The sequence below is a fragment of the Selaginella moellendorffii genome, unplaced genomic scaffold (assembly GCF_000143415.4).
Source record: "Selaginella moellendorffii unplaced genomic scaffold, v1.0 SELMOscaffold_28, whole genome shotgun sequence".
NCBI lineage: Eukaryota > Viridiplantae > Streptophyta > Lycopodiopsida > Selaginellales > Selaginellaceae > Selaginella > Selaginella moellendorffii.
In genome coordinates, this window is record NW_003314289.1 from 899,163 (window position 1) to 920,627 (window position 21,465).

At 44.1% G+C, this 21,465-nt stretch overlaps 5 protein-coding genes across 8 annotated transcripts; 1 reads left to right on the forward strand and 4 right to left on the reverse strand.

Moving 5' to 3' along the window:
• The first annotated feature begins 922 nt into the window (after positions 1-922).
• Positions 923-3,777, forward strand: LOC9645274 (molybdopterin biosynthesis protein CNX1). 2 transcript variants are annotated; one of them, XM_002975508.2, is made up of 13 exons: positions 923-1,147; positions 1,194-1,320; positions 1,379-1,509; positions 1,651-1,752; positions 1,818-1,901; positions 1,957-2,184; positions 2,236-2,423; positions 2,478-2,576; positions 2,633-2,902; positions 2,960-3,117; positions 3,177-3,283; positions 3,339-3,395; positions 3,468-3,777. In XM_002975508.2, exons 1-13 carry the CDS (start codon positions 941-943, stop codon positions 3,687-3,689), a joined length of 1,980 nt encoding a protein of 659 aa, XP_002975554.2. In that variant the 5' UTR covers positions 923-940; the 3' UTR covers positions 3,690-3,777. The 2 variants fall into 2 exon arrangements, with proteins under 2 accessions (XP_002975554.2, XP_024536296.1); XM_024680528.1 differs by lacking the exons at positions 923-1,147; positions 1,194-1,320 and having other exon boundaries at positions 1,414-1,526.
• LOC112348291 (coiled-coil domain-containing protein 65 homolog) lies at positions 3,424-6,223 on the reverse strand. 2 transcript variants are annotated; one of them, XR_002992995.1, is made up of 15 exons: positions 6,117-6,223; positions 5,994-6,062; positions 5,888-5,947; positions 5,708-5,839; positions 5,522-5,656; positions 5,373-5,471; positions 5,222-5,317; positions 5,077-5,166; positions 4,870-5,024; positions 4,702-4,822; positions 4,544-4,647; positions 4,433-4,496; positions 4,168-4,379; positions 3,969-4,112; positions 3,424-3,803 (listed from the first exon to the last, which is right to left on the reverse strand). XR_002992995.1 is itself a non-coding variant. In XM_024680530.1 (15 exons), the coding sequence occupies exons 1-15, from the start codon at positions 6,129-6,131 to the stop codon at positions 3,771-3,773; spliced, it is 1,521 nt and encodes a 506-aa protein (XP_024536298.1). In that variant the 5' UTR covers positions 6,132-6,223; the 3' UTR covers positions 3,424-3,770. The 2 variants fall into 2 exon arrangements, 1 of the variants encoding a protein (XP_024536298.1); XM_024680530.1 differs by having other exon boundaries at positions 4,552-4,647.
• A 19-nt stretch (positions 6,224-6,242) lies between these two features.
• LOC112348292 (single-stranded DNA-binding protein, mitochondrial-like) lies at positions 6,243-7,203 on the reverse strand. Of its 2 annotated transcripts, none has more exons than XM_024680533.1 (5): positions 7,144-7,203; positions 6,949-7,088; positions 6,656-6,846; positions 6,516-6,608; positions 6,243-6,456 (listed from the first exon to the last, which is right to left on the reverse strand). In XM_024680533.1, exons 1-5 carry the CDS (start codon positions 7,190-7,192, stop codon positions 6,330-6,332), a joined length of 600 nt encoding a protein of 199 aa, XP_024536301.1. In that variant the 5' UTR covers positions 7,193-7,203; the 3' UTR covers positions 6,243-6,329. The 2 variants fall into 2 exon arrangements, with proteins under 2 accessions (XP_024536301.1, XP_024536300.1); XM_024680532.1 differs by having other exon boundaries at positions 6,508-6,608.
• Positions 7,204-7,224: 21 nt separating this feature from the next.
• On the reverse strand, positions 7,225-9,341 carry LOC9630379. Its single transcript, XM_024680531.1, has 5 exons — positions 9,233-9,341; positions 8,009-8,326; positions 7,849-7,931; positions 7,663-7,781; positions 7,225-7,603 (listed from the first exon to the last, which is right to left on the reverse strand). Exons 2-5 carry the CDS (start codon positions 8,298-8,300, stop codon positions 7,456-7,458), a joined length of 642 nt encoding a protein of 213 aa, XP_024536299.1. The 5' UTR covers positions 8,301-8,326; positions 9,233-9,341; the 3' UTR covers positions 7,225-7,455.
• A 506-nt stretch (positions 9,342-9,847) lies between these two features.
• Positions 9,848-10,916, reverse strand: LOC9645275 (acidic endochitinase). Its single transcript, XM_002975683.2, has one exon. The coding sequence runs from the start codon at positions 10,886-10,888 to the stop codon at positions 9,965-9,967; it is 924 nt and encodes a 307-aa protein (XP_002975729.2). The 5' UTR covers positions 10,889-10,916; the 3' UTR covers positions 9,848-9,964.
• Positions 10,917-21,465: the final 10,549 nt, after the last annotated feature.

Sequence of the window (21,465 nt, forward strand, 5' to 3'; positions counted from 1 at the left end):
TGTGTGTATGTGTGTGTGTGTGTGTGTTTGGCTTATTCTACTCTAACATAAGCAGTAACTAGGTTGAGCTCCAATATGGTTGCTCTTGTTGCATTAATATGCATTATAAGCTTAGTTCTAGGGCAGTTGTTAATGGATTTGTGTGTTCTGAGCTAGAGCAACACTATCTTATGGATGTTCCTATGGACATTGAGAGCTCCACTTTGGAGTACCATCTATAAGACTTACCATGAGGAAAATCTTTGTTAATTAGTCCCTTAAGACATTTTTCTCTCACTACTATATTAATAGGAGATTGATACTTCTTGATTGGTTTCTTATTTACATAGCTAGGCACATAATTTATTTGTTATGGATTTAGCTAGTTGGGAAAGTGAAGTTAACTTGTTGTAGAGTTGAGCTAGATATGTTAAACATAATTTTCTCAAAGTCAATGTAGGAGCACAATAAGTACTGTTAAAAGCCTACTTATAGAGTATTATTCATTGCCACTATCTCACTAGCTAAAACACCAAGGTAAGCCTACAATCATTGGCCAATGAAAGCAAACCACAACAACAAGTAACAATTGGAATATAAGTCATAGCCCTAGATTTCCAATTGATATTGTACATAAAAGAGGCCAAGAGATCAAGAAGTAATGTTTTCCCCTATCACAGTTTGATTGCCATTCAAATTCTATATGTACTTTACCACAGCTAGAGCTGGAAGTTTGGATTTAAACATAAGAAGAAGATAATCATTGTGATAAAAGTCTTTACTTCCATATTCTTTCATCAAAAGAACAGAATACATAATAAAAAGACTAGTAAAAGATAACATTTTGGTTTAAGGTAATATTGTCATCACTTTAACTTCCACTAATCTATATTCTCCACAATCCAACGGTCCAAAGTATTTTTGTACATAAAAAGAGCGCCCCCATTTGAATTGGGCGAGGATGGACGAGGGTTTGTGTGGGAGCGCCATGGCCGCGGCGGCGGCATCCTTGTCCATGGTCTCTGTCGCCGAGGCCGTGTCTCTAGCGCTCTCCGTGGCCGCCAGGCGAGAGCCAGTGGAGATCGAGCTGCTCCAAGCGCTGGGACTCGTTCTCGCCGAGGATTTGCAAGCATCCGATCCGCTGCCGCCATATCCAGCTTCTGTCAAGGTATGAGGCTTCCGATCTGTGAGAATTTCGCTTAGAATTTTCCTAGGATGGCTATGCTGTCGTGTCGTCGGATGGTCCGGGCGATTATCCAGTGGTGGCCGAAGCACGAGCTGGCCTCGACGCGAAGGACATCACCTTAGAATCCGGGACTGTTGCGTACATCACTACTGGAGGTACTGTATGTGCGTTCTCACATTTCACATTTTTTTATTATGTGAAGAACGTTTCCAGGACCAGTGCCTCGCGGTGCTGACGCTGTTGTCCAGGTGGAGAATACGTGCATTGTTTCTGGTCCTCGCGATGGAAAGAAGACAATCCGCGTCCTGTCCGGTGCTAGCCAAGGCCAAGATATACGCCCTGTGGTATGGACTTTCTACTTGTAAGATCCTTTCACTTTTTAGCTAGACTTTTTGTTCTTCTAGAATCTAGACAATGAATGGTGGAGGTGAAATTTTTCATTTGTATATGCTTTTGATTTGGTTGGGAACTTTGCTTCGTTCCAGGGTTTTGATGTTGCTAAAGGAGACAAAGTTCTATCAGCCGGTGACAAGCTAGGTCCTGCGGAAATAGGCTTGCTTGCAAGCGTTGGGACTACGAAGGTCAAGGTAGAATGCTGCAATTATTATTTTATTTTTTTCTTTCGTTGTGTTTAACTGTCTTGAGTTTTCAGGTGTTTCCACGTCCCACGGTTGCTATACTGTCCACCGGAGACGAATTAGTGGATTATTCCGAGAAACATTTGCAGAGAGGCCAGGTGATAACATGACGTCCAGTTCTGTTGTTTAAACCTGGCTTTTTATTTTGCGTAGATTCGGGATTCAAACAGACCTATGCTTATTTCAGCTGTTCGAAATCATCAATGTACCTGTATAGACCTTGGAATCGCTCGAGATACTGAAGCAGCGATAGAAGCAAAACTTGTTGAAACCATTGCTCGGGGTGTCGATGTTCTCATAACAACAGGTGGTGTTTCAATGGGGGACAGGGATTTCGTGAAGCCGAAACTTGCTGAAAGGGGAACGGTCTATTTCAACAAGGTTAGCTTTGTACAAGACTTTTGTTTTGTTTTGTGCTAACTGTTGGCTCAGGTCAATATGAAACCAGGAAAGCCACTGACGTTTGCAACAATCGATATCACCTCAGCCCCAGGAAACATCAAGAAAATGCTTGTTTTTGGCTTGCCTGGAAACCCTGTCAGTGGCATGGTGACTTTCGATCTTATTGCACTTCCAGTTTTGAGATACATGTCCGGACAGTCTGACGTTATGCCTTGCAAGTAAGCTTCTGCCAAGTTCCAGAATACATTCGAATGACACTTTGTTTTATGTAGAGTTCAAGCTAAAATACGTGAGCCAATCAAGCTTGATGCAACGAGGCCAGAATATCATCGCGCTGTTTTACAATGGGAGGACAGTGAGATTCAGTCGGGGTACGTAACTCTGGGCTTCAGCATTTTTTCAGTTAATGATTGTCACACGCGGCCAGGTTCGTTGCAGAGAGCACAGGTCGACAGGCTAGCAGTCGCCTCTTAAGTATGAAGTCTGCAAACGCGTTACTCGAGCTTCCGAAAGGGCATGGAGTCCTAAGCGCTGGATCTCTTGTTTCTGCAATCATAATCAGGGATATCACGAGCAAAACTCTGCCGCCTTCTTCGACAAAACCAGTGGAAACCTCAGACGCGAGCAAGCCAGGCGTGAAAGTTGCTATTTTAACCGTGAGCGACACCGTGTCCTCGGGAAACGGTCCTGATCGAAGGTAAAAGCTGGACAAACTTTTTTGTTTGTTTTTCACCATTGTTTTGTTTCTATCCAGTGGACCAAGGGCCGTCCAGGTGATCGATTCACTCTCGAAAAGCCTGGGAGGAGCGAAAGTGGTAGCCACAGCCATCGTACCAGATAGCATACCAAGAATACAGCAAGTGCTCGAAGATTGGAGTGACAATCAACGCATCGATCTCATACTAACCACCGGTGAGTGATCAAACGTTATATACTCTCGCCGGAGTTCTAAACGAGACGAGTACTATCAGGAGGAACTGGCTGTACACCAAAGGACGTAACTCCGGAGGCCACAAGGGCGGTACTGCAAAAGGAGGCGCCTGGTCTAGCCACCGTAATGCTGCTCGAAAGCCTCAAGGTAGATTCTATTCTATTCTGTTGTGACCACTTAGATCCATTACTTTTCTTTTTAGGTGACTCCAACAGCAATGCTCTCGAGGGGCGTGGCTGGGATCCGTGGCTCCACTCTGGTATGTTTTCATACTCCCATCCATCATCTGGACTAAAGAAGCTCGCTATTTTTTATTCTATGATTGTCACAGATAATAAACATGCCTGGAAATCCCAACGCAGTGGCGGAATGCATGCAAGCATTGCTGCCGGCGCTGCCGCATGCGTTGAGGCAGGTTCGCGGTGACAAGAGAGAGAAGCACCCCCGCCATTCTCCTCATCACCACGACACAGCTTTAGATCCTAAAGATGTCTGGACAAGGAGCTTCGTTGCTGCACAAGGCGGAGAAATGGGATGCTCGTGTTCCCATTGAGTTTCTACGGCAAGAATCAATAGCATCTTTGCAAAGTTTGCTTGCTTTGGTTTGATCAAAATAAAACCATACCACGCTGGTTTATGCTTGCGCTCTGCCAAATGGAGTGACCATCTATAGATATACAAATAATGGATTAAAACCTTGGCAAGATAAAAGAGGCAGAATGGAAAGCAAATAAAAGATGGAAGAAAAAGAAAAAAGAGGCAAGATCGTAGAATGGAAAGCCAAAATAATAGAAATGGAAAGAATGGAAAGAAGAGAAACTAGGCAACTTACCATGAGTGTGTTCATTGGACCTTTGAGAGCATTCTCATTCACAGTGATACCATCCAAGTATTGCTGCAGTGCAGTTTGGAGCCTCATGTTCTCAGCCAAGACCCGCTTCTTTTCCAAGTCTAGTGTCATTTTATCCAGGAGAACCTTTGACAAGAAGCAAACAAAAACTGAGAGCTTGCATCACAGTGGAGAGATTTACCTTGTTGTATCGCTTTTGAAACCGAGAGAGGTAGTTCCACTCCTCGACTTCGACCCCGGAGCTATCAGTTGCATACGCGGCCACCCGGTAAGTTTCGGCTGCTTTCTTCTGTGTATCGTGGAACTTCAAAACCCGTGGCTTGTCTGCAATAGTGACGCTTTTCTTCTTTGTTGCCTCGACGCTGCTGCTATCAGGTAGAACGGCGGCCGTTTCTGTATGCCAACGGGTGTGAGTACGAGTTCCAATCCAATCTGACAAAGCTCACCATCCACTTCTGGCGGTCCCAGCAACGGATCGAATGGAAAGATTTTCTCCTGCTCGGTTTCCAGCTGTTGGAAAAGATGTTAAAAGCGTGAAGATCCTTTGGGAGCAGTACCTTCTTACCTTGCTGTTCACGTCTCCAAATCTCATGATCCGCTGCGAAAGTTTGAGCAGCGACGTCAGCTCTATGCTTATGTCTTCACTGGTTTTTGATATGTCCTGCAGCAGCGCAATCGGTGATTAGTCTCCATCTTTCAGGCAAAAACTCCATACTTTTAACCTCTCGTGTTCGCAATTCCTGAATCTCAACAGCTTCTTCTTGAGGCCCTGATAGTGCCCGTTTACGTAATCCTTCTGATCTCGAAGAGCCTTGTTGATTCCATCCCACTCTCGGCTGTGAAGTCGCATCAGTACGAAGCTAGTTCGCGATGACTCAACCACCTGTTGGTTCCAATCTTCGCTCGCCAGTAGGATATGTTGTCATGTATATACATGAGCTTTCTCATTCTTTGTTCAATCAATCTTGCCGTCACCTTGTCCTTGTCAATCATCTTCTTAAACGCCTGTGTCTTGGTCTCTGTACTCGACAAGTAGTCCTGAAAACAGCTATAATCAATCAGTTGGAATATTAGAATATCGAAAGCTCACCTGGTGCGTGTGCTCCAAACGTCTCTCTAAATCCTCAATGGCGTTCTCCAGTGAGATTTTGAGAACGTTGTATTCTTCCATATTTTTGTTCTGTAAAAACAAAAATGGACAATGAACACAGCTGAATGGCAACGACATGGAATACCCGCATTTCTTCCCGACTAGCCTCGTACTCGTGACGTAGTTCCCCTTCGTGCTCTTTAACTTGCGCTTCCATTGTGTCCATCATGTCATTTAACATCTGTATAGCAGATCAAAGTTGAAGGCTAAGAAACAGAAACTTCTGACAGTCTTACTTGCTTTTGTTTGTCATGAACCCGCATCATCTCCGCTTTCTCGTTATTAAAATCTGAAGCAAGGATTTTCAGGCGTTCTTCAAAGTCGTCACCCATATCCTGCGGGTAAATAAACACTTAGTTAAAAAGAGAAAACTGCCAGGAAGTACTTTTGTTCGAACGTAATGTAGATCTATCAAGCCATCGAGAACTTGCAAATGCTTGCTAAAAGATGAACGATGCTGTGCTTCGGACTCTTCCAGTTCTTGAAATAGGGATGCAAGGACATTGTTCTTCCTTTCAACCTGTTGACGGTTTCGTTAGGAAAAATGCCGGAAAGAAAACCATCAACACACCTGATAGTCATGTTCTCGAGCTAGCTGAGTGACTTCCTCCCGGAGCTCTTTTGTCCTCGAAACACGAAGGATCTTCCTCCACTGAGCGTGGATTTCGACCAAGTTTTCCTTCGTGTACCGCTCTTCTCTTTCCTGACATACATTTCAGCATCAACAGACTCGTAAATCAATAAGCGGTACCTGGAGCTGCTTCAAACGTAATAGTTGCTCAGCTTCCTTCTTCTTCCGCGTTTCTTCAGCCTGCACAACAAATCAACAGCTGCGAAGAAAAAGCATGTCGTTTTACCTTGAGAGCCAGCTTCTGTGCTTTTAATTTCTTCTCTTCGGGAGTCAGCTTCTTCTTTCCCTTCCCTCCCTGTTGTCCAGAACCAATAATCTTTAGGACTTGAGAGCTCACAAGCTAGATTACCTTCTTTTTCGCCATGCGTGAGAACAGAAAGCCAGTGCTTTTACCGGAAATCTCTCGCCCAATTGGGCCAACCAGGGCGTGACACGTGGCAGTAACTCACAAACAAAGAGGTCACAAGTTCACGAGAGACTTTAAAAACATTCTCTTCTCGTGCGCTATATCAACAGATGAATGTCAGCCTGAAACTGAGAGCTCTACCTGGGTAGAATAACATTATCTTCGAGTGCTTCTTCTTGACAAGGATCGAGCGGAGAGTTTGTGACAGCAGCTGGTGTGTACGCCATCGTGGGAAGCGTAAGCTTTCTCGGGGGATTCTTGTCTTCGAGCAAAATCAGCTGGCCTGAGAAGGAAATCATGCGTCAGCTTGAAACGATTCCTTTTTCTTACGTACCATCATGCCTTACGGAGATCTCTCGTATTTGCTTGACAGCACCAGTGACATAGTCGTTGAAAATCCTCACCTCCATATTCCCTTCGAGGTAGACTCTACGTCTGTGCACAACGTTAGCAGCACAGCATAGAAGCTCTTCTTTTCTTACCCTTTACTGATTTGCCTCGCGATCTCTCGAAGGCGTTCCGGGTAAACAGCCACTTTGTGCCACTGGATCTGCTCGGGGTAATTCGGTGGTCTGATAAGGCCCGAGGTTCCAATGGAGAACAAAGTGAGAGCTCTCCCATCGCCGAGAATTTTTTCGAACGGACCAAACCCGACTTGTCCTACGAGCACTGCCTGGATTCAAACAAAAATCAAGCATGGCCAAAGGAAAAACGAAAAGAATGGAAAGAACTTCATGACAAGAAACTTCCCAAAAGAACGATCACTGCGACGAACCTTGTAGAGTCCAAATGTGTTGTACGTCGCGGATCTTGAGAAGTTCTTGTCCTTCGATGCCTCGTCCTCGTTGTAGAGATTATCTTCGCTGTCGGTCTCGAACTGCGTGGAGCAAAATCCCGCAGCAGATCGCCGATGGCCTACGACGATCGACACAAATGCAGCATTGCGATCGCGATGCAGTGGCAAGCAAACCTGGAAGCAGCGCCAAGCATCGCAGCGCGCGATTGACACGCCCGCTCATTCCAAAACCCCCAAAACCCTAGAAATAAAATCTTGGAAGGAAGAACACCTCTTTTGTTCTATTACATTGTATACAATGAACTTCATCGAAACTTCTTCCTTGCAAAATCACAAGGAGAGAGAACAAGAGAATAAAAAGGATCTCTGTACTGCTGCTTGAGAACAAACCTTCTTTGTTTCTTCTATCGTGGTCAATCAAAACTGCGGCTCCTCTCGATTTTTCCCTCTGTACAAACACGAATCCAGTCGATCGATTCGCGACTTTCAAGCCAGGAGCCAGAAGTTCTTCTGCCATTTGGAATTGATGAGATAGCCACCGACCTTTTTGCTTTTCCTCCTCACTGCTAGTGTCAAGCACTCGGCGTTTTGTATACAGTAGTCGATTAGACCATCGCCAGTGAGCCTGAGAAATCTGGAAAGCACAGGTGTTAGCCTGTGAAACGAAGAAACGAGAAGATACTGGGCTCTTACCTCCACAAAAATCCGAATTTTCTTTGGCCAAGAACAAGCACCGAAGCCTCGAGCTTCTTGGCTTGGCCGACAATCATCGGCCCCTTGTCTCCCTCTACAACCAGAGTTTCCACTTCAATCTGCCAGGAAAAAGAAAACTCCACGCGTTTAGAGCGACACAACTGAGGAAAAGAACTCTTTTTTCACCTCTGGCCTCCGCTCCAAGCAAAGATCCTTGAGCGTGTTTAGAACTTGATACCCCTTTGCTTCGCCTCGAAACTTGGTCTTCCCTGCAGCGGACAATGCAATACCAGAAGGTGTGAGACAAAGAAAATGAAAGAACTTCGAACTTCATCGAAATCCATACCTTGAGAGACATAGAGGAGAGTCACCACATCCAGCTTGTGGACAATGTGCGAGAGAGCCCAAAGAAGTGCCAGTCTCGCTTCGCTCGATTGATCCACCACTACAATCACCCTCTTCACCGAAGCACCAGATTTCTCGTGAGCCGACGGTGTCCAGTCCTGGCTGTTGACGCTTCCGCAACTGCTGGTGCTAGCTCGACCACAGTTCCCTGTTATCGGATTGCTCTCGCTGGACGACCTTCGATGGCCTCGCTTGAACGACGAGTAGAGTCTTGTGAGCGCTGCTCCCGCCATGCTGGGCAATTCCTCCTCGCGCAGCCCTGGGAGAGAATGAAGATAATCTTCTCGTGAGTACTGAAGAACCAGAGCAGCAGCAGAGGTTTTCAGGGGCTCTGTGGCGCTAGGAGAAAAAAAGCAAAGTGACAGAAGTCCCTTTTAAGCAAGACGAGAGACCAGGAAAAAAAAAAGCGTATAAAACTAGCAGAAAGAAACGTGAGGAAGACAATCCACAACTCGGCCACTCACTTGATTTTCCCGACTAGAAAACTCACAGCGTGCGGCTAAGTCGCTCTTGGAGGACAATCACAAACCGGAAAATGAACAAAACCAGACGAGGGGACGCAAAGTTTCCTCACTGTAGCTACCACGAACAAAGGATTTCTCCCAAGTGTTCATGTAGCACACACGACGACGACGAACACGTCCTTTTCTTCACATGACGCAGCAAAATGAAGAACACAGTGGCCCACTCCAGAGAAGATAAGAGTTTTTTCTTCGCACGACCAAGACATCGCAAGAAGAAAAATCAAAAACCATCAAGAAGGCAGGAAGAAAAAAAAGAAAGAAAGAAAGAAGCGAAGGAATCACACCAACCATAGCAATTGGGCCTCTGGCTAATGTTTTAAGTGAAAGCTTTAAGCACTGCTTCCACTGAGAAGTACAGCGCTGTTCCCTGTACAAAAGGAATCAAAAGTCCGGCAGGGAAGAACAGGAAAAATTCTCGAGCAAGGCAGCAAACGGAGACGATGACTTTGCACCAGGGAGCGTCCTCCGTACAGAAGGATCGCCGATTTTTTTAAGGTGAAAAGAGGGATTCTTGCGTCGAATGCACGCCAGATCCGTCACATACCAGGTGAAACCAGGCAAAGCAGGCAAGGCAGGCATTGTTTAATCGCGATTCGCGACCTGTCACTAATCAGGGGCGCACAGGGATAAGAAAATCTCACCATCTGCTTAAATCGGTAGCTAGCGCGACGCGGACGTGTGAATTTCCCCACCGGCGCGACGCCCTGGACGTGCTCCACGCACGCCGCCGGCGCTGCCGCGGCCAGTCCGCCATCGCCATCGCCAATAATCGCTAAGAACCCTAAACATGCTTTCACGAGCCCTAGATTCTAGTATATGCTTTTACTTTGAATTTGAATTTTCCAGGAGGTCGGTAGACCATCACTCTTGAATCAATGCAATCACTTCCAAGCTGATCAAATCGATCGATTTTAATGTTCTTGGGGTCTATGACTATGATCTGGCCAGCGCGCAATCGATCGATTTTAATGTTCTTGGGTCTATCACTATGATCTGACTCGTAGCTCGCCACACCAAAAGTGTGACAATCGCATGATCGAGCTCATGAATCGCGAATTTATATGAGAGTGGCCGTGCGATACGGAGCCAGGAGTGGCAGCATTTGATCTAGGCAGGCATCTAAGCATCGCCCATCGCTTGTTCTAAATCTCTGTTGATAGCAAGGACGCGGTACATGCTGGGGGTCATGAAATTTTTAATTAGATCTACTGTGACAAGGTCGCGCTGCTTTAATTCGATGACCGTGACACTCCAGATCCAGGAAGAACTGGTCAAGTTGATAACATTCCCACTTCCACTATGCATTGGAAGAACAGTGAATTGATAAGAAAAGAGAAGAGATTCCTTCTCATTTTTCCTGTTGATCACATCTACTAGATGCTAGCCTTGATCGACTGGCTATACGAAGTTTGTCGGTCGAAGAACACGGACCAAAACATCACACCACCGTACTTTGGAGAGGATCTAATCCGTGGAAGAACTTGGCTCCTCAAAACTTGGCTGGGCACAAACCCAGATCCCGCCGCCGCTGGCGCCGCCGGCAATCCCATGAAGATCTTCACATTGGGCGTCTTGGAATTCCACTCCTTCCAAGAATCCAGGAGCCTGGTGGTGCTACTGCCATCGTACTGGCAGGGAGGATTGTTGTAGAATTGTACGTAGACGTAGTCGAAGAGCCCCTGCTTGGCGATGGCGGATCCCAGGTTTGCATCTGGAAATGGGCACTGCGGAGCCGCCGAGATCAAAACCCTGCGGCTCGAGCCTCTAGAAACGTCCCGGATCGCTTGGGCGAGCAGCGCGTACCTATCCGGGATCGCTCCATTCTCGATATCAAAGTCGATTCCATCCAAGACCGCGGATCCCAGAGGCCTGGAGCTGGATCGACCACCCAAGAAATTGTTCCACAGGTATCTCGCCACGGATCTGGCGTCGCTGGCGGAGGAGATGGTGTAATTCCCCACCGCTCCGCCGAGCGAGAGGAGGATCTGGATGCCTTTGCTTTGGCAGGAGGCGATCTGGGAGCTCAGTGTCACGCAGCCATTCGAGGATGGGTCGCAGTGGCCGGCGAGATTGAGCTGGGGGATCTGGCCGCCACCGAAAACGTTGAGGAAGGAGAGCATGATGATCTTGTAGGTGCCATTGATGCAAGCGTTGGCGAGCGATCCTTCGTTGCCGTTTTGGCCCCAGTATATTGCGATCGATCCTGTTGCTGCTGATGCTTTTGGAGCCACTGGTGCTAGCACTGCGAGGATCACTAGGAACATAGGCAGCATTTTGCTTTGCTCAAACATTGCCATTATTTTCTTTGTTGGAAGTATGAGATGAGCTTTCTGGAATGCCTCGGTTTGGGTTGGACTTATATACCTCGGAGCAACTGTTGACAAACCCCTTAACGCGGAAAGAAAGTCAGAGCTAGTAAGATTTGACTTTGACAATTATGATGAAAAAATAAAAGTAGCACCATGTTGAGACTTTGAATTTGGGGACGCAAGCATTTGTTTTATTTGATGTGTTTCTAGTATCAAACCACAAGTGTTAATTGCTGGATATAACAGTAAGAATGTTTTATTCTGAATCTATAATTTGCAACAAACCAAAACAATCTGCCAAAACAGAAGAGTCTCATACTTATACAAATAATTAGTGGTTCAAACTGCATTGATATTACAACTTAAATTAAGCAATTTAGTATTAGAAACTCACAGTACTCCTCATCGGTTACTTTATGAACTTTAAAAGTTACACATTTCAGTAAGGCTTCATAAATTTAATGCTTTTTGCAACAAAAACCAAATGATAATAATTTACCTCATTAAAGTTTATATTCCACAACATTTTTCTTTATAAGGCTTAGGCATATCTATATATTATTAATTCTTAGATTAATCTATTACCATATTCTATTATTATATTTGTGAAAAAGCTTTTAATACCTTAAGAAATTAACATATATATAGTTCAAATATTTTAAATTGACAAACTTATAAGAAAAAGCTATATTTCACTGATTAATATATATGGTAATGAATATATGATTGCACATGGGAGCATTATATAACTACATATATGCATATTTATTGTTTTGAGTTGTATGCAAAAGTATTATGTATACAATCACTTTTTAATTGCTATATAAGCAACAAATATGTGATTATGTGTATAATATTTTTGTTATAGAGTTTTACTTTTTATACACACTTAGAATGGTAATCCAAGTTTGAAACACACATGGATTTTACCCTTTACTTTATAGTGATTTATCATAGGATAACTATGGAGTGGAACCATAACCTTTAAATGCATGGGCAAAGGGCAATAGAGCTCTAGATTGATCGTCTCACTCACAGCCCGCCTGGATACACTGATCAAACGAGGCGAGGAAGGGAAGATAGTGAAGGAGAAGAAGCTGTGGCCGTTTTTTAGAGGAAGAAGCGAGATTGGAGAAGAAGAATGGACGTAGAAACCACCAATATAGATTTGGCAACACATGTTTAAGAACAACAGTATGTGTACCTCCCCGAATCGACAGAGTTCAACACAAGGAACTTCGGAAGTTTGGAGATCAAATGTCACGAACTCGAGTACCAGTTCTACTTTGTCCCCCTCGTCCCACCCCCCGTAAAAATTTTGAAGAGCTCTTTCCCAGTTTCGAGCAGGTCGAAATTGGACTCTATGGTTTATAGAGGATAAATGAAAACCCCATTGACAAAGGGCAATAGAGCAAAACCCAAGCTTCAAGGCAGAAATTAAATTATGCTTTAAATTGGTTGGATATGCCTACATAAGTGAGAGAGTATGTAATTTTCCATGGAAATACAGCCCTTAACACGGGCTGAGGTCTTATCTCTATTATATATATAACTTTCTTCCCCTTCTAATTTTTCCCCTTGAGGAATACACACTTTAGGCTTTCACCCCAATCCCAAGAGCTAATATTTGAAACAATCACAAAAACTTACTAAATATGGATTGATACTAGATTGCAAATTTAGATGCGAGAATAATATTGTTGTATTCAAGACAACCTCTATATACTATCTATAATAATAAGAACAAAGAGCCCAGACCCCTGCAGCTGTCTAATCCTAGGCCCGAGGTAGCCTTGGAAGCCATGGTTATCAAGAAGGGGAGGCCAGCCTAGGATCGGGCCAAGGCTGGTGGCCATGGTTAGTAGGAATATTGGCTCAATGTTTTGGAGGCCAATGGGCAGGATGCACATGTGGCCAGGGAGGGAAGAGGGCATGGTGATAGGTGTTATGCCATGCACTCCTAGGGCTCCATGGCTGCTCTGCTCGGACACAGTTGTGAGGGCATTCCCGTGAGAGCCTGTGCTTGGTAGGTAACATGTGTGAGTAGAATGGTAGTCAGGCACACAATCTAGGCTCCTCTTGGATCAACTCAGGACTGTGAGAGGTAAATTGGGCTCATCTCCAACTCAGCAAAGCTTTGATCCCTGTTCGCCACTGCCTCACAAGCTCTTTGGCCTACAGGAAAGCAATTATCAAGGACACTCCTTCTTCATCTCGAGGAATCCCTTGCTGCTGGGCTTGGTGAGGGATTGTTGTTTCAGCACATGCTCGGGATCAACTCCATTTGTAGGAACTAGGTGTTTCGAGTTGACGTAGGGCTGTCGAGTGGCTGTGCCAGCCAACACTACTCCTGAAGTTTTGGAAATCTGACACAGCACTGATGTTTGGGTTCTCTTGAAAGAGAAGGAGAAGCAGAAGGTGCCACCGCAGGCATCACTTGGTTTAGCTTTGTTTTTAGATCAAGGTAAGTCGTAAGTTTGAATATCTTTGTATTCTATGATGAGATTTTTTTTTCTGTCCGATACTGCTTCCATCGAATCTAAAATTTAGTTCCAGTTTCCAAGAGTTTGAGGACCAGTTTCAACGATGCTGTGCTGGGATGCTGTGCCAAATAACCTGATGCTGGCATAGGAGCAGCACTTGGGGCTGCAGCTCAAAATTGCAAAGCTGTGGATTATGAGGCAGAGATTGGTAAACACAACATTGGAGTTATTTCATTGTTCTTGAGTGTGCTTCGCAAAAGTCTAATATTTTCCTTTCAGATCATTACATAGTTGTGAAATTTATATATCCAACTGTAGTTTGCATTTCTATTCTGCATAAACTTCTATACAAACTCAATTACAAAAATATATATATATATAATCAAACCTATAATCAAAGTGACTGAAAATGCCTCCACCATCTTTTGAGAACCATACGACATAGTAAACAATCTAATGGAGATTTAGATGCCTCTGAAACTATGATTGACCATGATACACATACTATAGCTGTTCAAAATAATCATGATAATGATTCTATACACCAAAATATTAATCATGATAATGATTATATACAGCAATCAGTTGGACAGTTAGAAGCATCTAGAACCTTACATGCATGTCATTATGATGATTACATATATCAAGCAATATTAAATCCACCACTCCCACCCATGAATACCACACTAGCAAGCCATAGCATTTATAATGATTTTAACATAATAAATTTTAATATTGGTAGTTTATCATTTGTTTGTATTTTTTGTAATGCATTGCATTTTAAAGATGAAAACTCTTCAATGTGTTGCCAAAATAACCAAGTTATATTACCTCCAATTTCACCTTTACCATTTGATTTACTTTCACTTTACAAGCAAAATAAAAACTCTAATTTTAAAATAAATATTAGACACTACAATAGTGCTCTTGCTTTTGCATCTATGTCTTCTAATATTGATATTATAAAAGGTCATGGTCCTTATTGCTTTAAAATCCATGGTCAAATATATCATAATATTGTATCAGCATATCCTTCTAAAGGTCAATATTGAACTTATGGACAACTTTATGTGCTTGATACTCTAGAATCTACAGATATAAGAAAGTAAAACCCTTTTAATTCAAACTGTGAGACAAACTTACTTAAACATTTTGATGCTCTCCTTCATCATGTTAACCTATATGCTCAAGCTTTCAAAATGATGTATGAAATGGAACAAGAAAAAATTCATTCTGCTACACTTTTAGGTTATCCTATACATGGGTGTTTACATGTTATTAAAAACTGAAGGAATTAATCCACGACATTATAATGCTCCACAAACAAATGATGTTGTTGTTGTGTTTGTTAGTGATGATAGAGAACTACCACATAGTCGTGAAATTTGTATATATCCAACTGTAAGTAATTCTAAATGTATCTCAACACTTGATTATAATTGTGATCCAATGGTTTACCCATTAATATTTCCTTTTGGTGACAAAGGCTGGCACAAAAATATTTTTAATTCTGGATGTCAAATTACATTACTCCAATATTATGCATACTGTTTATCTAGAAGAGACACAATACACTTTGGTTTTGATAAAATTTGATATGCAGGAAAACTCACACAACAATATATAGTTGATGCTTATGTAAAAGTTGAAAGAAATAATTTGAATTACTATCACACTCATCAGAAACAATTGCAAGTTGAAATATATACTGGTCTTATGAATTATGTTGCAAACTATGTTACTAATGAAAATATAAATCCAAGCAAGATTGTTATTTTACCTTCAAGTTTTGGGGGTGGCCCTAAAGCAATGCAACAAAATTATCAAGATGCAATGGCTATAGTTACTCATTTTTCAAACCCAAATCTTTTCATTACTTTTATATGCAATCCCAAATGGCTAGAAATTTCTAAAAACTTACATCCAAAGGATCATCTAGACTTGGTTTTGTAAAGAATCGACTCCCCAAAGTGTCAAAGGCTAAAGGATCCCTAAAGGCACAACCAAAATAATAAAGAGTTTAATGGATGAGACCGAGTTCGAGATCGAGTCCGAAACTGACTCTAAGACCGAGTTCGAGACATAGTCTGAGATCAAGCCTGAGTTCGAGACCGAGTTCAAGACCAAGTCTGAGACCAAGTTCAAGACCGAGTCTGAGATCCGATATTGGGTCCGAGACCGAGCTCGAAGTTGAGTCCGAAGTCGAGTCCGAGATCGAGTTCGAATACTAATACAGGTCGTGGGATGAAAGCCCAAAGCGTGTGTCTCTAGGGGGGGGCGGGGGGGGTGGCTGCAGAGGGTTCCAAAAAGTATAGTAAGGATAGTGAGGTCCAAGAACTAGTCTTGAAGGAACTCTCTAGTGGTGCTTCCAAACTGACTTGAAGTTAAGACTGGGGCTGAGAGGCCTTAGGTGGGAGTGAGCATGGACTTGGGTGGTGTCGGAGGGGCCACCCAAGGAAGTGCTCAAGAGCAGCTCCCACTCCCAGAAGGGAAACCCGGAAAGGATGTTAGGAACCTGGAGGCTGTCAGGAATCCCCCAATTCTTGCCACATTCCTAACTCTCACCGGATTCCTGACCTGCAGACCACATTCCTGACTCTCGAGACACTTCCCTATTTTTAACTCTCTCATTTCCTGTACAATTCCTGAGTCTCAAGCCACATTCCTGATGAGTGGTGGAGCTTCATCAACCTATAGCATATATAGGTTAGCCTTGTTCCATTTCTCCACAATTTGAATCAACACCAGTCTAAGGCTTCTTCTTTGTTTTCACTAGCTTTTCTCTCTGTCTTTTGCATTTTCCAGTCTTGATCTTGTTGGGGGTCTTGACAGTTTGATTCAGATTGTGTTTTTTTTCATTTTTTTGCTTTAGCTCATTTCGATTGTTTGACTACCTTTGCCTTTTTCCCCCCTTTTTCTTTCTTCTTGCCGATGGAGTCTCCAAGCCATCCTGATTTCTTTGCCGAAGTCCTTGCAAAAATCCAGTTTGAGAATACTGAGCTAAAGGCGACCCTTCTTTGCATGTAGTAGGAGCTTGCTTCACTTTTGGCTCAAGGATCTAGCCGCTGTTTTTCCATCCCAGCTTGAGTCTTCAGGGCATACTCCTGAACTTACTGCTGTGGTCCCAATGGATATTTTTGGTACTCCCCGACTCATTAGAGGGAAGTTGAGTCTTGCTAAGAAGCAACATCGAATATCTCATAATCTTTGCCTCTACTGTGCTAATCCTAATCACAAAGCAGCTGTGTGTCCCAAGAAGCCTCCCCGACTACTCGAGTTCACTCTGCCTCAAAGTCCACCTCTATTGCAGTCGGGAAACAACCCTGTCCAAACAGAGTAGGAGCTGTCTGTTTGGACTCCCCGAATAAAAATCACTTTTCTTCTTTATCAAGCTCCTCACCACCTTTCATCAAAGCCACCACCAATTCCCGCAACGTCTGCGTCCCATGTCTCTTTTCTTTTATCAGACAATTAGGACTCAAAGCTCTGGCACTACTAGACTCGGGTGCACCTTCTTGCTTTATGGACACAGACTTTGCTGCCCAACATCATATTCCTCTTTCTCCTACCATACAGGATCTGAGGGTTGAAGGCATTGGCAGACATTTTGTGTCTCCATCTTCTGGACTTAGGGAAACGTTGCCCGTTTCAGTACATATCGGGTCCACCGTCACCGATATCGCCTTCAACATCATCAACAGCAAGTCCTCCTCTGTGGTGCTCAGTCTTCTTTGGTTCCAACTACATCAGCCTCAGATCTGTTGGAAGGAATTACAGCTCATCTCTCCCACATCACCATCTCCCATGGCTTCCTTTGCAGTTCATTGAGTCTGAATCAGGAAAAGTTCCCTAAACTCAAATCGGGGTTCTGTTCCTGACTCTACGAATTTTTCACCCTCTTCTTTTCCCTTTCTTCCATCTTACACTAGACAGTATCCTTGTCTCATCATTCCATTTAGTTGTACGCCTCCTCCTATCTCCACAATCACTATGAAAGAACTCCTTCATAAAGAACCTATTTTCCTTTTTGTTTTGCATGTTTCTCCTGTCAGTCTTCCTGAGAAGTATCATGATTTTGGGGATGTGTTTAACAAGAAAAAAGCTAGTGTACTGCCTGTTCATCAGCCTTATGACTGTCCCATTGGTTTACAGGAAGGAGCGTCACCTCCGTGGGGGCCTATCTACGAGTTATCCCCGTCCGAGCTTAAGGCCCTCAAAGAGTACATGGATGAGAACTTTGCCTCAGGGTACATTTAGCATTCGCAATCCTCGGCTGAAGCGCCTATCTTCTTTGTCAAGAAGAAGGATGGGAGTTTGCAACTAGTCATCGACTACTGAGGTTTGAACAAGATGACTGTTCGGAACCGTTATTCGCTGCCCCTAATCTCGGACTTGTTGGAACGCCTCGGTGGTGCCCGCTTCTTCACCAAGATCGACCTCTGTAGAGCATACAACCTGATCCAGATCCAGCCTAGTGATGAATGGAAGATTGCATTCCGAACCCGTTATGGCCACTTCGAGTACATTGTCATGCCATTTGGCTTGACAAATGCTCCAGCAGCTTTCCAACACAGGGCAAACAACGTCTTTCAAGAGTTTCTTGATCAGATGGTTATCGTCTACCTCGATGACATCCTCATCTACTCAAAAACTCAGGAGGAGCACGACGAACATGTACGCAAGGTGCTAGCGAACCTGCGAGAACATGGCCTATACGCGAAGCTTAAGAAATGTTCCTTCGATCAACAGTCTATGGAGTTCCTTGGGTACATTGTCACTCCTGAGGGTATCACGATGGATCTTGCCAAAGTCCAGACTATTCTCGAATGGGAGCCCCCACAATCAATGTCAGACGTTCAGGTTTTCCTTAGCTTTGCCAACTTCTACCGCAAATTCATTGATCACTACTCTGACATTGTCCTTCCTCTCACGCATCTCACTTGCAAGGATGTTCCCTTCTCTTGGTCTGCTGCTGCCCAGCAAACCTTTGACACACTCAAGGCGGCCTTCAGTTCTGCTCCCGTCTTGATCCACGCTAATCCCTCACAACCTTTCTTCATCGAGGCTGATGCCTCCAACTTTGCCATCGGTGTTGTGCTGTCTCAACTCAGAGCGGATCAAGAACTTCATCCAGTCGCTTTCTGGAAATTCCAGCCTGCGGAGATCAATTATGAAATCCATGACAAGGAGCTCCTTGCCATTGTGGATTCCTTTGGAGAGTGGCGCCGTTTCTTGGAGGGGGCAGGCCATCAAACAACAGTCTGGACGGATCACAAAAATCTTGAGTACTTTGCCACTTCCCGAGTTTTGAGCTGTCATCAAGCAAGGTGGGCACAATTCCTGAGTCGGTTTGACTTTGTTATCAAGTACAGACCTGGAAAGCTTCAAGGCTTTCCTGATGCTCTTTCAAGGCGCTTCTATCTTAGTCTCAGACCTGGTAATCCTGCTTTTGATCAACAGGATCAAGTTATCTTCGGTCCTGATCGGCTTCAAGTTATGGCAATTTCCCTAGCCCTTCATGACTCCTCCTTGATGGATGTGATCAGAAACAATCTTCAATCTGATGATCTCGCCAGCGACATTTTCCCCCATCTTCAGGCTGGACACCCAGTGACTCCCGACTACTGGCGATTTGACGAGTTCGAGTTCTTAGATGGCTTATTGTACTGTGGGGAGCAGCTTTACATTCCTGAAGGTGATGCTCGAAGGTTGGTCCTGATGGCGTGCCACGATAGCCCAACTGCTGGTCACTTCAGCATTGCAAAAACCTATGAGCTAGTTGCACGGGACTTTTAGTGGCCTCACATGGACGACTACATCAAAGTTTTTGTTACCTCCTGTGACAATTGCGCCCAGAATAAGGTACCTCGCCACCTTCCTTCAGGTTTGCTTCATTCCCTCTCGGTCCTTTCAGGTCCTTGGGAATCCATCTCCATGGATTTCTTGAGTGATCTTCCGAGTTCTGGAGGTTTCAACAGCATTTTAGTCGTGGTGGATCGCTTCACAAAGATGGCTCACTTCCTGTCGTGTACCAAGGAGTTTTCAAGCGAGGACATGGCAAAACTGGTATTCACGGAAATTTTCCAACTTTATGGGATTCCTGTAGATGTGGTTTCGAATCGGGGACCTCGGTTCATCTCTCATTTTTGGCAATGGTTTTTGCAGCTGCTTGGAGTGAAGGCCAACCTCTCTTTGGCATATCATTCTCAAACTGATGGACAGTCCAAGCGAACGATTTACACATTGGAACAATTCTTGAGGTGCTTCATCAACTATCATTAGGATAACTTGTTCAATATCCTTCCCCTTACTGAGTTCTTTTATAACAACTCTATTCACTCCTCTCTTCGAATTTCCCCCTTCTTTGCGAACTCTGGCCGAAATCCCCAATTCAATCTCTCACTTCCTTCTCCATCCAAATTCTCTCGTTCAAATCCCCGCTCTGAGGCATTTGTCTCCAACCTCCAGGAAATCCACAACTCCTCCTTCCACCTCCATCGTGCTTAAGAATCTCACAAAACATTTGCCAATGTCCATCATTAGGATTGTCCCCCTTACAATATCGGGAATAAAGTCTGGCTCCTCAAGCAATATATCTCCACCACCAGGCCTTATCCAAAACTTGATTTCAAACGCCTCAATCCTTTCCCTATCACTACCATCATTAATCCTGTCACTTATCCCCTTGCCCTCCCCTCTTCATATCAAATTCACCCCATTTTTCACTCCTCTCTCCTTGAGCCTTATATTCCCAGTCCTATTCCAAATTGGGTTATTCCTCTGCCTCCACCAGTGCAGCTTGAGGATGGGTCTGAGTACGAGGTTCAGGACATCCTTGATTCCAAGATTTCATGGTCTAAACTCTACTATCTAGTCGATTGGAAGGGTTATGGACCTGAGAAACGCACTTGGGAACCTACGGACAACCTGATTCATTCTCCTGACCTTATTCAGGACTTCCACCACCGCTATCCTTCTCTTCTCAGTCCTTATTCTTTTTCTCCATCTCCCATCCCTTGCCGCTCATCTTATCCTCCTCTTCATTTTTGTTCACGTCCTCGTTCTACTCGTTCTTGCGGAGGGGGTGCTATCAGGAATCCCCTAATTCTTGCCACATTCCTGACTCTCACCGGATTTCTGACCTGCAGACCACATTCTTGACTCTCAAGACACTTCCCTATTCCTGACTCTGATTTCCTGTACGATTCATGAGTTTCGAGCCACATTCCTGATGATGGTGTGGCGCCTCCTCAACCTCAGTTATATTTAGGCCGTCCTCGATCCAAGAGTGGTGGAGCTTCATCAACCTATAGTATATATAAGCTAGCCTTGTTCCATTTCTCCACAATCTGAATCAATGCCAGTCTAAGGCCTCTTTTTTGTTTTCACTAGCTTTTCTCTTTGTCTTTTGCATTTTCCAGTCTTAATCTTGTTGGGGGTCTTGATAAAGGCTTGGTGTGCTTGGCTGCTTGTGCTTGCGGGGAGTGTAACCAAACCTTAAGTCCAGACTAACCTTGGAAGGGGGATTGAGAAAGATTTGGGAATCCGTGGCTAACTGTCGCGAATGTGACTTTGGGTATCGCAAGTTACCTATTGGCCAGTCCTTACGGACACTCTTTCCTTATTGTCACGATGGCAGAAGGTCGGTATTACTGGACCCTTTATTAGCCCTTCTTGTTCAAGTGTTAGTAAACTGGACTTTGCATTTGTACTTGGCCGGATGAGCATAAGGACAGAATTCCTAAGTGTTTATTCAACCAAGCATACTTGGCCTGGCTTTTTAGTTTTCTTTTGCTCTGTCTTGCACTGGCTTGACAAGAACCCTCACATATTGAGACTAGTCCCTCAATAACGCTGGATGATAGCTTACCGTGTCTGCCAAACACCCTCGCTATCATGCCCTTTGTGTTAGTCTCATTCCGGTCCCAAATGCTATTTATGGAAAGTGTCTAGATTTGCTCATTTGACATATCTACGGAATGTAGAGATTGGCCTGAACACAATGGTGTTCATCCCGTGTCTAAATTCGCAACCTAATGCCATTCCATATTTAATAAGTTTTGAGCTTGTCCCAAAGACTAA